At 40.9% G+C, this 16664-nt stretch overlaps 1 protein-coding gene across 2 annotated transcripts in view; it reads right to left on the bottom strand.

Annotated features, from left to right (window-relative positions):
* Positions 1–6848: 6848 nt before the first annotated feature.
* LOC125245250 (tripartite motif-containing protein 16-like) overlaps positions 6849–16664 on the bottom strand; it is a 169492-nt gene continuing 159676 nt past the window's right edge. Inside the window, exons 1-6 of one of the 2 annotated variants that reach the window (XM_048155789.1) lie at positions 9995–10658; positions 9509–9604; positions 9189–9422; positions 7986–8142; positions 7803–7850; positions 6849–7583 (exon numbers count right to left, since the gene is read on the bottom strand). In XM_048155789.1, the coding sequence (XP_048011746.1) occupies positions 7060–7583; positions 7803–7850; positions 7986–8142; positions 9189–9422; positions 9509–9604; positions 9995–10564 (1629 nt within the window). In that variant the 5' untranslated portion in view covers positions 10565–10658 and the 3' untranslated portion in view covers positions 6849–7059. Of the gene's footprint in view, positions 7584–7802; positions 7851–7985; positions 8143–9188; positions 9423–9508; positions 9605–9994; positions 10659–16664 lie in introns of those variants that run through there. The other variant, XM_048155790.1, reaches the window with a different exon arrangement.

Here is a 16664-nt window from a genome sequence, read left to right as displayed (position 1 = left end):
GAATTGTATAAGGTTATTTTGTCATTTAACAACGGAGTCCGATCCTCCCTTCCCCTCTGCTACTTAATTAAAGCTGCGACAGTTGAGTGCACAAAGTGTCCAACATTCCACACTTCTTTTTTTCCGTTAATTTAGTGCATCATCCGGGTATTTAAAGTGCACTTTTTCTTTTTGGAATTTTCTGTGAACGCACTACTTGCACTATTTATACTTAAAAACGTCATAGAATAGTGCATAAGTACGCGAATTGGGACGCACCTAAAGTGTTTAGATGCTGTCACTGCTGTTTTATAGCTTTCAATATACAGTTTTATCCTGATTAAAGCTTTACTGTAGCCGGAAATATGCCTGAGTAGTAGCATTTTTGTAAAGGTATCGTTTAATTTATAGCAAGAACAACTGTTTGTCTATGAACATATAAGTTTGTTGGAGAAGTATGCACTAGAATTTAGCTAACTGGCTAGCGAAGCAAAAAATGAGTTGCTCTTTGTATATGTCCTTGATGCAACAAAAAATAGCAACAGGGGCCCGTTCTTCGTACGTCGCTAACTCAGTTAGCTGGATTTGATTGTTGACGATTTGGCATGATCTTGGATCGTTTGGTTTCTTCGAAGCTCATCCTAGACTTGCTGTCATAGCAACAGGTCCGTAAGCTCAAACCTGCTCGGGAGCAGGCTTATTTCATGTAAACAGGATTAGATTGCATCTTTTTAAGCGGAGGTGATGTTTAAAGTCTGTCCCAGCCTCTGCTACTTTCCCACAAGAGTACCCTAATGTAAACCAGGGACAATAATAATGATTTAAAAATAAATTTGCAAATAACACTATAATGCCGTGTAGTGTCATAATATAGACACCGACAGTTTTACTCTGTGAGAGATTCATTCGTGAGGGAATAATTACGTAATATTTTTTATTGGAGTCTTACACACATGATGTACAGATGTCTATGCCATACATGCATTTGTGCATTTGAACCGCGACATATATTATGGGAGTGGCTTGATGAAGCGCAGGAGATGCAGATAACTTGATCTTGACCCTTAAGAAACTTTAATTAATGCTGTCAAATATGCTTCAAAGGTAAATTAGTTGCTAATTACAACATTGAAATAAAAAATTGAATGTACAAATAATAGAAATTGTGAATATAGCCTAAATAATTGGGTAATCATGTAAAAAAAAAAAAAATAGTGCACATTTCATTTATCTAACATTTATGTCGTTCTTCTGTCATTTATTCGCTTGGCTGTTTCCTTATAAATGTCTAGAAATTCGTCAAGTTTTTCGTCAGGTGTCTTTTCTCATTCTATGATGTCATTACGTTGCCGTCTTGACTCCAGCCAATCGCTGCATTGCTGATCAATGTTTCTACTATCGATACATATCCCCTTTTAAGCCAACACATGAACGCGCAATTATCTCAGATAACTCAATCCAGCGATACTAATCATACACAACAGGTGTGTTCGAAGAACCCAATTAGCCGGATCATGATTAGCACGATGATATCATCTTGGATGTGTCATTTGATCTCGGATGTAATAAGCGACGTACGAAGAACGGGCCCCAGAACTAAACGTTTAAAAGACAAGTACAAACAATAAAACATACTTACAGTTTGAAGCTACGGTGACCAGGAGGGGACATGTTCGGTTCATTTAGTTTTGTTGTGGCCACAACATATAAACTCGTGGGAACGTGATAATAACTCGTGGCCACGAGATCATTTTGTTGAGGTAATAACATCCTTATGTCGTGGCCACGCGATTGTGTTGAGTTGAGTTGTGGCCTCAAGATAATATGATGAGGGAACGATTTATTTTTCTCGTGGCCACGACTTCATTATGTTGAGGGAACAACATCTAATTCTCATGGTCATGAGTTAAATGCGTAAACAACCTGCGTGACTATGGCAACCTGGAATTATCACAAATGAATAGGCCTATAATAATATTTATTTTTAATTTAGAAAAAGAATGGAATTAAGAAATTATTATATTAACATAGTGCATATTATATTGTATTGCGCACGATGTTGCTTAGACAGCATTCGAATAAAGTTTATAAATGTTTAAACGTACATTTTAATTCCATCCCACAGTCTTTTAAATCCATTCACTTATTGTTTATTTTTTTTTAAATATTTTTATATTATTAGTTACATTTGTACATTTATTTGCTTTATTTTCCCCTTAATTTCCCATGTTTCTTTATCTAATTAATATTCTGTACTTTATGTTACTGAAAGTTTGTATCATCTCATCCATTTGTGATAATTCCAGGTTGCTGCGTGTTGTCATACATGTCGTTCTCTCAACATAATGAAGTCGTGGCCACTAGAAAAAATATAACGTTCCCTCACCATATGATCTCGAGGCCATGACATTGCATTGAACTTTTAGCTCCGTAATTTTGCAGATACTGTTTATGCTTAAGCAGCAACATTACACACTAACTAAAGTTAAAAAAGTTAAATCGCAATGAACCACCCCTTTAATCACTACTAAATCTGCCACTTGACATTAATCTTGCACACACAAAAATAAAATTCAGGCAACAACAGATGCTGACCAACACCAATAGACACTTTGTTGGGTTTTGTCAAACGCTGTCTGTTGCCATTGGTCAACGCTTGTTTTCGCTGATTGAACATCATGTACTCCAACATTTTTTCTGGCTTGGCTAAAAGGGCGATGTAGTTTCTCCAGTTGTGTGTCTGTACTCCTGTTTAAGAATCTACATCACTTGCAAATTTCTAAAGGCATTACTCATCACAAATATCATGGAGTGAAAGGACATTTACTTTTTCAAAAATGTAGTCAAGTAGAGAGTAAAAGTTACTAATATATTTGATACTCAGTAAAACTAAAGTTGCCAAAAAGATGTTCAAGTACAGTAACTAAATACTTTTACTCAAATACTTCATACCACTGATAATAATAAGATGGTATACATCTGGAACAGAAGACTTTTGTACAGATTTGTACTTTTGCATAATATCTAATTATTGCCCTCATGAATTATAGAAACAGGTAGAAATTGCTGTGTGAATTGTTTAAGGTGGAGATAACATTGGGGAAAAATGTAACATCCGCCTGAGCTGAGAAGTGCGAACAGGTTGTATCTGGGGTGAGAGTGGTCTGTGATTACGTTATCTCCTTATTTCTTCACTATGGAGGAGTACAAATTCTGAAGTTTGGGCAGGTGCACACCAATGCACATCCTGATATTGCTGAGTTAGATGTGTTCCTGGGTCAACATATTTTGTTGATCCTGGAACAACATTCCATTTTGAAAATTTAGTCTTAACACTGTTCCTACCCCTAAACCTAAACCTACCCATAAGTTATCCCAAAAATCAGTGATAGAAATGATAAATGAATAACACTGATGTAGAAGCACCAATTCATGATTTTAAGCCTAAACTTGACATAATCTGTAAACTTGTCCCTCAAATCTGATTGGTTGATTTGAATGTTGTTCCAGGATCAACAAAAATGTTGACCCAGGAACATGTTGAACTCAGCAATATCAGGTTATGGCACACCAATCATCCTTTCAGCTGACAGTCTGTTGCAGTCTCTTTTTTTTTTATCTCTGATTTGCTGGCTGACCCAAACCAGTTATAGAAGTGCACAAAACTGACAGCCGAGTAAAACTGTGTCATCTGAGCCTGTTGCAGGTTGAACTTTTTTTAGTTGACAAAGTAAGTACAACCTCCTTTGGGCTATTTTCACAGTGAAATTGATGTGATTGTCCCACTTCAGGTCCTGAGAGATGGTGGTGCCCTGGAACCTGAATGACTCCACTGCCTCCACAGCACTGTTCATGATGCTGAGAGGGGGGATGCTGAGAGGGGGGAGTGCTGGGGGGGACTTTCTCCTAAAGTCCACTATCATCCCCACTGTTTTGAGCATGTTCAGCTCAAGGTTATTGTGACTGCACCAGACAGTCAGCTCTTTAACCTCTTGTCTGTAAGAAGACTCATTACTGTCCTGGATGAGGCCGATGACTGTGAACTTCAGGAGCTTGACAGAGGGGTCTTTAGAGGTGCAGTCATTGTGTAGAAGGAGCGGGTCGGGGGGCCATGGCAGGTCGGGCGGTTCGGGGGGGCATGGCGGGTCGGACGGTTCAAGGGGCATGTTGGGTCAGGCAGTTCAGGGGGGCATGGCGGTGCGGCCTCCGTGGCCTCGGCCACTATGGCCACAGGTATGTGGTGCCCCCCAAATATTTTTGGGAGGAGCTATGGCTCTCTGGGTTAGAGTGGGATCTGGAGCAGAGTCTGTAGCGGACTCAGGGGCTGGAGCAATCACTGAACGCTGGACAGGGGCTGGAGCCATCACTGGACGCTGGACAGGGGCTGGAGCCATCACTGGACGCTGGTCAGGGGCTGGAGCCAAGTTTGGAGCGGACTCCGGGACTGGAGCGGGCTCTCGAGCGGACTCGGGGACAGTAGCCATCTCTAGGCTCTCAATGAGGAAGGGAGTCACCTCTGGATTCTGGACGAAGCAGGGAGTCGCCTCTGGACTCGGGATGAAGGAGAGAGTCGCCTCGGGACAAAGGAGAGAGTGGCCTCTGGACGAAGAAGAGAGTCGCCTCTGGACTCAGGTAAGGGATGGGAACTATCACTGGACTGAGGTCAGGGACTGGATCCTGAGTGAGGAAGAGATACAGAGCTGTGGTGGCAGCCATCTTGACCAAGGGCTCAGGCGTGGCAGCCATCTTGCGACGAGGCTCTGGAGTGGTGGCCATCTCGTGTTGAGGTTCTGGCTCCCAGAGTTAAGGACTTGGGGAACGGCAGGAGGACAGAAATGGACAGACCCATTGGAGGGGTATGCGGAGGGAACTGGCTCGAGGTGAGCAGGTGAGATCTTGTGTGTTTCTGATAGGGCTGGATGAGGAGGAGACTTCTGGACTTCTGGCCCTTCTTCGACTTCAAAACTTGAGCCATTTAAATACAGAATCAGATTAATGGACTCGGCTAGGGAGTAATAACAAATGAGTTCACTATACCGAATGGTTTCCTTATCCAGTCCCGTCCAAAAATACACACAGAGCGAGATCTCTGGACAGCTCATCTCGTAAGAGAACTCAAGAAATTCCTCCACATACCTCTCCAATGGACGGCCATTCTGCCTCAGTCCCCATAGGCAGTCCTCTGCCAGGGTGGTGTTGTTTTGGTCGGTTCTTCTGTCACATTGCATGGTAGTAGGAAATGCACAAAGATGATGGAGATTCAATATCAGGGTCTACAATGACAACACGCAGGAGATCAATACACATAGCACGACACAGACGTATTACAGAGACGAGAACCGACAGAGACTTGAGGGAGAACACAAGAAATATATACGGGTCAGACAAATGGGCAAACAAGGCTAATAAACAGGACACAGCTGGGACTAATAGAACTCAATAAGGGTAACCAAGGGAACAAACTAGTGCTGGGAAAACTGAACAAAAGAACATGTGACACAGGGAAACAAACACAGAACACTTACAGATCCAAGCATATTTTGTGAAAAATCAGCACAAATGCAAGATGGATTACCTGATCCTGGATAGCAAAACATGGGATTTCCAAATCTAGATCAGTTGGATCCAGATTAAACTTTTTGAACAACTGGACCCAGGTCTATAAATTCAAATCCTCTTCAAGAGGTCTATTTAAAGTAAACTGGATTAGATTAGAATAATCATGCTCATATTTTCACTGATCAAGGGTTTACAGCATGATCATATGATTTGATTTTATATATTTCACATTTATTAATAAATTGACATTTATCAGTTTTACAACAAAAAAACATTTTTTATTGAATTTTTATTGAATGATACATGCAAATGAATCCTGTGTGTGATCATTTCAGAATTCACTTCTCTTTAAAGGTAATTTAACAGTAATATTAAAATGATTTATGTGACAGTACAATAACAACTGAATGACTGTGATTTCCATCAGCACAAATAGAGCTTGAAAAAAGCACAGATTCACACTATCACTCATCTTGACTCACACTCACACACTGATCTCACCGTCTATATGAGGATTTATTACACACATTTATTCTGACATGTTATTTCACTGACAGAAGTTCAGCTGCAGTATTAACCCTTAAATGCATGACTTTTTCGCCAATCATTCTTACATATTCGGGTCTTTATCGACCCGGATCTATATCTAACACGGAAGGATCTCTACCTGTTGCGATAATATAAAACTCCTCTGATATTAGAGGAACAATTACAGAAGAATAAAATAAATCATATTTTGTTACCTTTTGGAGCTTGAAAGAGCTCCATTTGAGCAGATGTTTTATGCCATCATCACTGTCCTCGTCAGAGCTCATTTCCCAGTAAGTTCAGCAAATAATTGGCTAGTTTTATGTTTGAGGTCACGAATATGAGCCCATTCGTGATCTCAAACGTATTCTCAAAACTATATAATTTTCAACATCTTCAAAATCAATATTTTGATCTCTAATAGCTTCACCAGATTCATCCTGTAACAGTTAAAGTCATATTTGATTGCGGTCAGTACTTGCTCTGCAGTAAATCGCTGAGCCATTTCATGTTTTTCTTATTATTTCGTTTTCTGTCTGAATGAGTCGTCACTTCAGCATTGTGTTTCAGACATTGCCACCTTGTGGAATAAAGGTGAATTGCACTTATTCCGTCATCTAAGATTCAATTATTATTGTGCAAAAAAATATACGTACACTCATACACACCTCGGGTCGTTGGCGACCCTATACAAATTTTACAAAAAATGAATACAAAAATAGGCATTCTTTTATAATTTTATGATTTTTTTTCTTGTTATATTCTTTATAATGAATTTATTGAGGAATACCAAGAAGGTTGATGTCTAACTTTAAAAAATGAACGAGGAGGATGGTAGTGAATGACGTCCCGGGTCACTAAAGACCCGAGGTATGCATTTAAGGGTTAATGTAATGAAGAGAAAATAAAAGACTAAAACATCTCACTGTTACTGATTCATCATGCAGATCAAAGCATTATGGGTAGAATTGCTCTAAAGTCTATTCTGATTCATCAACACAGTCTAACTGATGATTTATAACAAACACTAAACCCAGGATAGAGCGGTTGAGTGAATGTGGTCTGGACTGAGTGGATGAGGCTCATTGTGTCTCCAGAGACGCTGTAGAAGGACAGAGTTCCTGCACTGTGATCCACATACACTCCTATTCTCCTGCTGATGGACTTTACTGGGAGTTTAGTCTCTATCTTATTGTGTAAGAATGAGTAACAGGAGGAAAAGCAGATCAAACTCCAGGACTGATCGTTATGTCCAAACCAACACTCATTACCCCCTCCCTTCCTGCTGATGCTCTTATATGACACTGATATATACACACATTCATCACTCCACTCAGTCTCCCAGTAACAGCATCCACACACACTCTCTCTACACAACACCTGAAGACGCACATCAAATCTGTCTGGATGATCAGGATACGCCTGTTCTGTGTCAGTGACAGTAATCACTCTGTTACTCTCAGACAGACAGAGGTGTTTATGCACTGTGTTCAGATCCAGATTGAGCTGATGGGAATCTGATGGAGATAAAACACATCAGAATCAGGAATTATCAATTTGTCTGATCTTTAAAAAATGCTGAACTATTGATGCCTCAGTACAGTTAACCAGATACCCTGTGAAAAGCATAACTTAGGTGATAAACTATAAAACTCTTTTGTCATGTTTTCTTTCTCCTTCTACAGGAAGAACATGAACACACTCAGAGATTTCTTCTTGTTTTCTAGGTGCCTTACATTGTAGGAAGTCGTTCCTGGTTCTGGGAACAATGTTGGTGAAAGTGACTGTGGAAATCAACAGACAATGAAGAGTGTGATTATCATGTCAAGAGAAAATGATCCCTGCATCCATTACTAAGACATTTCTAATATGATCTTCTACATGATATGAGATGATGGAGGATCATTTCAGGACTTTACCTCTGTCAGAGATCTTCTTCAGCTCCTCTTTGCAGAAATCCTCCAGTTTGTCTCTCAGCTGACGGACAGATTCTCTCACAACATCAAAAGGGGATAGAGAACTGAATGGATCGTCATTTACATCTGTAGATTCAGGAGCTGAGAGAGACTGGAAACTCTACAGAAAACAGAAATCAAAGCTCATCACCTCCACACTTCAGCCAATAACCTGCACTACTGTCAGATTTAAGCAGCTCTTGTTGATTAATTAAACTGGTACCATCAAGTTCATGGATTTCACATTGTTATAAAAAAGTGTTTAAATATTGGTGAAATTCTGAGCTGTTGCTGTCTGGAAACTCAATATACCTTTCAGAAAAATGTTTCCCAAGAGATTTCCAGAGCTGTTGAGGATCAAGGCAAAATCCGAAGAAGAAGCAGCTCATCGTGTACATTGTCAGAGAAGCTTACAACTAGAAGCGGCAAATAGGTAATGACTTTTGTTGCAGTTTGACTGTATGTGTCCCCTGAAACAGTTTTTTCATTCATATGGAAGTTGAAAGTGCTCGTTCTTCTCCGATTGCCCCGTGCCAGTTTTTTTGACCTGAGGGAGGGGTTCTAGCAGACCAATCAGAGCGCTTGTGGTCAGCATAGAATTGATGTGTTGTTATATTTTTGAAGAGGTGCACATCAGGCTACGTCGTAGGCTACGCGTGCTACACACAGCCTACACCATAGCTACGCCGTACACTCGAACGCAGAAGTATAAATCAGCCTTGAGATTCTGACTGATGAATGTGAATGAATCCTGTGTGTGATCACTTCAGTTGAAAGGTAATTTTAACAGTAATATTAAAATGATTTATGTGACACTACAATAACAACTGAATGACTGTGATTTCCATCAGCACAAATAGAGCTTGAGAAAAGCACAGATTCACACTATCACTCATCTTGACTCACACTCACACACTAATCTCACTGAGGGAGGGGTTCTAGCAGACCAATCAGAGCGCTTGCGGTCAGCGTAGAATTGACGCGTTGTTATATTTTTGAAGAGGTGCACATCAGGCTACGTCGTAGGCTACGTCTGACTGATGATTATATAATAACCAAACACAGAGAAACACTTCAGTCAACGGCTCATTCTGCTCTCATGAAATGTTTCTCTGTGAGTCTCTTGCTCAAGTCCACTATGATCCTGTTCTTCTAGATCTCTGTTACCTGCAGGAAATGGATGTGATCCTGTGTGTGTGAAAGCTGCTCCAGCTCAGCGTCTCTCCACCTCAGATCATTGATCTCCTGCTCCAGTCGCTCCAGTCGTCCTTCAGCTCGACTCACTGCAGTCTTTTCCTGATCTCTGATCCGCTGTGTGGCCTCAGAGCGGCTTCTCTCAATGGAGCGGATGAGCTCAGTGAAGATCCTCTCACTGTCCTCCACTGCTGTCTGTGCAGAGCGCTGTTAGGACACACATCACAATCACACAGTGGCTTCAGTGAGTCCTGACTGAGACTTCTCAAACTTCTCTTCTTCTCCAAACTCACCTTATGAGACTCCACAGCCTCTCTCAGCTGCTGAACATCTTTCTCTCTCTGCTGGATCCTCTGCTGGAACCACCTCTGCGTCTCCTTCAGCTCCTTCTGCAGCACAAACCAATAACAGGAGAAACATCACATAAATCAAGTCAACAGGCAAAAGGCAAATCATATTAATTACCGTTGTGTCAGTCCTGTCAATCATCATTACTAATGTATATAAACAGCAGTCGTTGTGCTGTCCCAGTGACAATTCTTCCATCATCCCTCCACCTCTCCATCGACATTTATAGTAAGGTGTATTACATTGCCGACATACAGACTAAGCAGTAGGCCAGTCACAACAGACTGTGTCCAGCTGATCAATCAGAGTGGACTGCAATGTTCGGAAGGTGGGTTTAAAGAAACTGAAAACAGACATTAAATGATCTAAATACATTCTAGTAGGCCCAATTAAAAAAATGAGCCTGTAAATGAGCAAAACGAAGTTCATACCTGTATCTCTGTCCTCTGTGCTGCAGTTGATACAGTGTCGTGGTTTTTATGTTCATCCATACACAGCACACATATACAATTCTGATCAGTGCGGCAGAAAACCTCAAGGATCTTGTCGTGTTTCACACAAATCATCTCCTGCAGTCGTCCAGTGGCTTCAGTCAGATTGTGTCTCTTTCCTTTAAACCAACTCTCATGTTGTTCAAGGTGATTCTGACAGTAAGAGTTCAGACACACCAGACAGAACTTGACGGCTTTGTGTTTTCTTCCAGTACAGACGTCACACTGCACATCTCCAGCTCCAGCGTAACAGTCAGCAGGAAGTTTAATCTTCTTGAGTTTCTCCACCATTTCAGCCAGAATGGTGTTTTTACCTAAAGCAGGTCTTGGACTGAAGGTCTGACTGCACTGAGGGCAGCTGTAGACTCTCGTCTGATCCTCCTGATCCCAGCAGCCTGTAATACAGATCTTACAGTAACTGTGTCCACAGGGAATGGCCACTGGATCCTTCAGGAGATCCAGACACACTGAACACATGAACTCATCCTGAGAAAATCTGGCTTCTGCCATTTTACTGCATGAACACAGAGAAACAAACACGTAACAGCTCAACTACACTTCAGTTTCAGTTTCTCTGAAGTCATGTTTCCTGGTTCTGTGTTTGAGTGACGTGTGCAAAACAGGCATGTTTGTAAAGCGGTGTGATGGTAATAACAGTCAATGGTGTTTATTGTCTTTTGTGATCCAGCATTCATAAAATTGTGCACAAAATATTTACAAGGCAAAAAAAAAAAAAAAAAGTGAAAATCATCATAACTTAAACTATTTTCATAGTATTTAGTTTTCTTTAAAAAAAAAGGAAATTTATTTTTAATGAAAACTTAAACTGTTAAAGACATACTGTATATTCCTACTGTAACTATCTGAGGCTGTTAATCAATAGTCTATGCATTTGTTAAAGCCATCAATTTGCATTATTTCAACTTATTTTTAAAGAATACTAAGGTTATATTTTTATTATACTTATATACTTACTGATTTTATAATATTATTTTATAATATTGATTATTTTATACTTTTTATATTTTCATTGTTTAATTCTTAATTTTAAAAAAAACACTTCTGACATACATTTTTAATTGACACCTGCCACAGTGTTTCTTATTTGTCGTCTCTGATTTTTGACCAGGAACACCATGAGTGTTATAGGGATTTCAACACAGCACAAGGGTTAACCAGCAAAATGGAGAAGAAACATAATTGTTATTAAAATGTAGATATATATACTACCTTATGTGCATTTTAAATGTATGTATAACTTATTTTGATGTTGATTTATTGTGATATAGAGTGAACGCACTCAAAAATCTTCCTGTATTTGTAGTTCTTCTCCATGTGGAGCCTTGATTCAGACACACAGATCAACTAGAGAGAGTTGATACAATTTTAAATAATTTGACTGTAACACAGTTCGTATATAAGGGAAGAAGGAGGCGGGAACAGGCAAACGTTCAACAAAACTTTAATTCAAAATAAACAAAGAACAAAGCGAAAGTAATGCCAGCAGACCCTCGCGGACGTCTGCCGGCCACACAAACATAATAAAACATAAAATAATATCCAGGCCTGGTCCTCTCTCGTCCTTCACTGTCGTCGCTCCTCCTTTTATGCTCCCGGAGCTCCTCCGTGAGAGACTCAAGGCCGGTGCGCCTCCCAGGTGGGGCTCATTAACTCTCGCGCCACCGGCCTTGTGCCGTTCCCTCACGGCTCTCGCCCGCCCCGGTCGCCACATACCCCCATCGCTCCTCGCAGGCCGGGGGGTACTCCCGAGACTGCGCTCTACTCCCCCCCCGGGGCCTGCCTCGGCGGCCGCAGCACCTGGGGGTAAGGACAGACGAGATGAGAGAAAGGAGACGGAAGCAAGGGGAGCGACAGGACGAGAGAGGGGAGAGAGGAAAAAGAAAGAGAAAAAAAAATTCTGGGTCCGGTTCCCAGACACACTGCCGCTCGGTCCTCAGCCTGCCGAGAGGCTTTTCCTCGTGGTGCCATGCGATGGCAGTGGACGCTCGGTGGACGGCCCAATCCTCAACCGCCTCCTGGTGGCCGGCGATGGCTCCTCCGGCTGAGGGCAGCCGGCAGCGAGTCCCCCGTCCCCTGCTCCTCCCCTTCATGGCAGATGGCGGCGACTCCTCCACTCCCTCCTGGACGGCAGCCACCCCACCTCGTCCCAGGAGCACGGTATCCGGGTCTCCGTCCCACCGGTCACTATGCTCCAGCACCACCGCCTCGGGCAGCCTCTCGCGGTCTTCACTCCCGCACTGCCCGAACTCCGCAGCACCGCGATCCCCCTCAGCAGTGAGGGCTCTCCGACAGCATGTCCCTCCTTCCTCCCGGGTTTCGGCACCAATGTAACACAGTTCGTATATACGTTCAACAAAACTTTAATTCAAAATAAACAAAGAACAAAACGAAAGTAATGCCGGCAGACCCTCGCGGACATCTGCCGGCCACACAAACATAATAAAACATAAAATAATATCCAGGCCTGGTCCTCTCTCGTCCTTCACTGTCGTCGCTCCTCCTTTTATGCTCCCGGAGCTCCTCCGTGAGAGACTCAAGGCCTGTGCGCCTCCCAGGTGGGGCTCATTAACTCTCACGCCCTGGTCACCACATTGACATTGATGTGATAATACACAGCGGTGTATGTATTCCAGGGGCGTAGTTTGTGGGGAGGATGGGGGTGAGGTAACTTCCTCAATATTCAAATTACAGATCTGTAAACACTTCAGCTGCTCAACAGTCTGTGTTCACCGTTGTCTGATTCTCCTCTTCATGATGTGCTGTACATATTAATGTATATGAAATTGTGATGACTTTACTGGTCCTGGATAAGGTTCTCGGTTCCCAATTCTAGTAAGAATTCCCAATTCTGAGAGGAACCGTGCAAGGAGAACGATGTTATATTATTTATAAACCTTGTCAGAGGCTATCATTATATTTAACATATTTCAGAAATTAAATACACAATTTCTGTATGTTTTATTTTGCCATTGCTTTCAGCTAAAAGGCCTGGCGCCCATCTTGGGAACCACAGGAGAACATAGGAATGACTGTGTCATAAAGGAAGGTCTGTTAAAAATACTGTTGTCACATTGATGGTGCAAAGAAACAAAAAATGTTGTGCCATGTGGACAACAATAAAGTTCTATTGTTCTATTGTACTTTTTTTTTTTTTTTTTGGATAATGTTTATGTGATGTGTTGAGGCTGTGATAAAGCTGGAGGATGTGTAGCTCAATGATTGAGTTTTGCACTCAAAAAATATAAGCCTTAAAAGGGCATGTTATTTGTAGTTAAATATAGTGTAGTTATATATACACTTCGACTTCATTTCCTAGAACTCACTTCCCGGACTCATTATCCCGTAATTGCACTCTGCTGTTTTGTGTTTGCTCATTAGTGTCTGTCTATTTATACTTGGTTGTTTCTGCTTTTGTTATCGTGGTTTCATTTTATGTCACCTGCTTCCGTTTGTGTTTTGCTTTATTTTGTATGGACTGTTCTGTGGACTTTGACCCTTTGAGACTGCCTGGATGATGTTTATTGGATTACCCTATTAAAGCTGCACTTGGATCTTACATCTGTCACGGAAGCACAGAGACAAGAAGATAAGATGGTGTGTGATAACCACAAGAGTCGCAACTAAAACTATTAATTCCTGTTTTGCAGAATAAACACACTTTAAATGTGCAACCCCCCTTTGAGAATTCTTCACTGCACACTGGGAAGTGTTACAGATGATTACATCACCTCATTCGTTACACCACAGATTCACTGTAGGGCTACATACTGCACTTAAGCATTCAATATTTTCAGCGAGGTGCTTTTTCTGCAGAGAAAATCTGTATAATCCATCATCCAAAAGGCAAATCATTATATTCTGCAGTTTGACTTTTCACAACCTTCCACCCAGGAAAACTACAGTTTGCATTGTTTGCCACTTCCTATGAGCACTTCACAATAATAAAAAAGTCATATTGTGGGTTTTGTTGTTGTTTTCCCTCTCTGAAAACATAGAATTGACATTGTTACTGGAGTACTTGAGGGTGTATAAATATATTTAATCCTACCACAAAGTTTCATTTTCACCTCTATCTGGCCCCCGCCTCTTTCAGGCTTAGTTTTTGAGACCCTTTGAGACTATTTGCTATTCATTATTCAAAATGTCTAAAAGTCAGACAGTTTAGGTTCAGTGAGTGTTTCTGTTGTAATTTTTCAGGATCCAATTGATGCTTTAATGCTGATCAGTTGATTAGTCTAACCTCAACAAAGTGCATGTTTGGTTTTCTTGAGCTGTGAACTAAAGGTAAAAACAGCTTTACACTTGCTGTTTTTGGACAATAAACACTGTTTTCGTGGAACCTTTTAAAGCCTTGTAGTACTCAAGGTATAGCCCGCTTTGGTGTTATGAATAACCTTAGAGTTAACACTAACCATAATATTGTATCTATACACTAAGTTTTTGTAAAAAGGACACATAAATAATGGCTTCTCTCATGTGACAGTGATTACATGTAATCTGGACGATGTTCTCAGAAGTTGGCAAGGTTTTGTGGCCTCGCCTGTTGGACCTCTTTCTGTCTTTGACACCAACTGGACAATGGTGTCTGCTGAGCAAAATCTTGACCATCAATTCCCTCTGAATCCTGTAGAAGGTCCTCAAGCCTCTGCACATTACAATCTTCAAAGAGAGAAAGAGACAAATACAAACATACCAGAAATCCAACAGTGCAATTCCACTACCACTGACTTCTTTTGTGGCGTTTCCATCACTTTTAATAGCAGAGAAGGCAGAGGGTGAAAGGATAGTTGGAAATGGGCACTCAAACCCATGACCCCTGAGATTCTGTGTAGGTGCTGGTTGTCAGTAGTGTTGCCCACTTAACTGTGAAACTGAACAACCACCGGGTGATTTTGCTGAGAAACACTGATGCTGTTGTCTAAAGTTTTCCTATAGCTGTCATGTGGACAGAGCTTGATGCACCAAACTGTGGTAACTTTAATATTTGAGGCATGTTACGGGACTGTGGAAAAAGCATTTTGGAAGGAATATTGTTAGCTAGACTCTAAAATGATGTTTCCTTTTTACTTAACTCCTTGTTTTCATATGAAGCACACCTTATTATGAAAAGTTTATCAATTAAAGTATGAAAGTGTTTTAAAGTATTTTCTTCTGCTTGGCAGGATATTGGTGGCTAGTACATGGTGAAGTTGTGGAGGAACTAGCACATGGAGAAGCACAAACTGTTTGGAAGGAAAAAATAACATTAAACACATTAGAACAATTCTTTCAAACTCTTTGCCTGATGTTCAAAAATAAACACTGAAACCTTTGGGAAACTTGCAACAACCTAACTATCAACCCCCAAAGTGTATTTGGCATTACAATGTAGTTTACATTATGCAATATTGAATTATACAGTAATAATTATTGAGTACAAACAGCACTATCAAACCAGCACCTCCTCCAGATCACACACCATCACTCTCCATTAAAAGTATTTGACATTAATTTTATAAGATGGACACTAACCAGCAGATGAACCTTTTTCCTCTGTTTGCTGGTGGACACATGGATGAGGGTTTGGTTTAGGGTTATTATATATAATTTGTAGTTATTACTACAGTAACTACATGTAACATAACAATGGCACTAAAATAAAGTGTTACCAAATGTTTTAATCAATTTTAAAGTTTTATTACATTGTTTTTAAAATCCACCCTTCTGCTGGGATCAGGATAATCCTGGATTATTTAGGGATCCCAGTTTTACTAAGAAGTTTTGAACAAACACAAACTGAATATCTGATCCAGATCAAAACCAATATTGGATTTCATGATCTAATCCGATTTCAGATTATTAGGGCCCAAGCGAAAATTCGCGCAGGGCCCTCTTGTTCTTCTAAGGATTATTATTATTTTTTTTTTTTTTTTTTTTTTTTTTTTTTTTTTCCGTCTTCCGGGGCTTTTTGGGGGCCTTAACATGCTCAAAAACTCTTGAAAATTGGCACACACATTGGAATCCGCGGCCATTAGGACGCCGGAGAGGCTGGTACCCGGGCGTGGCAGGGGGGCTCGACAGCGCCCCCTTGAAAAAAGTCTGAAAATTTGGTCCATATATTAAACACGCTTGCACGTATTAGTATGAAACTCAGTACACATATAGACCTCATCGGGCCGAACAACTTTCGTGCTCTAAGTTAAACACCACGCCAACAGGAAGTCAGCTATTAAGGGTTGTTTGAAAAACGCATGCTCTGGAATTTGATATACTCCTCCTAGACGATTAATCCGATCGCCACCAAACTCGGTCAGCATGAAGTCAAGACACTGATGATTAAAAATTGCCAGGGGATTTTTGATATCTCGAACGGTTTGGCCGTGGCGAGGCAACGAATTTATGGCGAGAAAAAGGAAACAGGAAATGTGTTATAACGTCTGCATACATATATTGATCTTTATGAAACTTCACGAGTGTGTTCGTTATAGGAGTCTGATCACATGGATGTGACTATTGTGAGTCAAAGTTATAGCGCCACCAACTGGCAGCAGGAAGTGTATCACTTTTTGAAATGTTTTGAGATCACCCTCTTATTTTTACCTGATTTGCT

This window comes from Megalobrama amblycephala, linkage group LG14, assembly GCF_018812025.1.
Source record: "Megalobrama amblycephala isolate DHTTF-2021 linkage group LG14, ASM1881202v1, whole genome shotgun sequence".
NCBI classification, from domain to species: Eukaryota; Metazoa; Chordata; class Actinopteri; order Cypriniformes; family Xenocyprididae; genus Megalobrama; species Megalobrama amblycephala.
The sequence above is the reverse complement of the archived record's forward strand: the minus strand, read 5'-3'. Positions and strand labels throughout refer to the sequence as shown.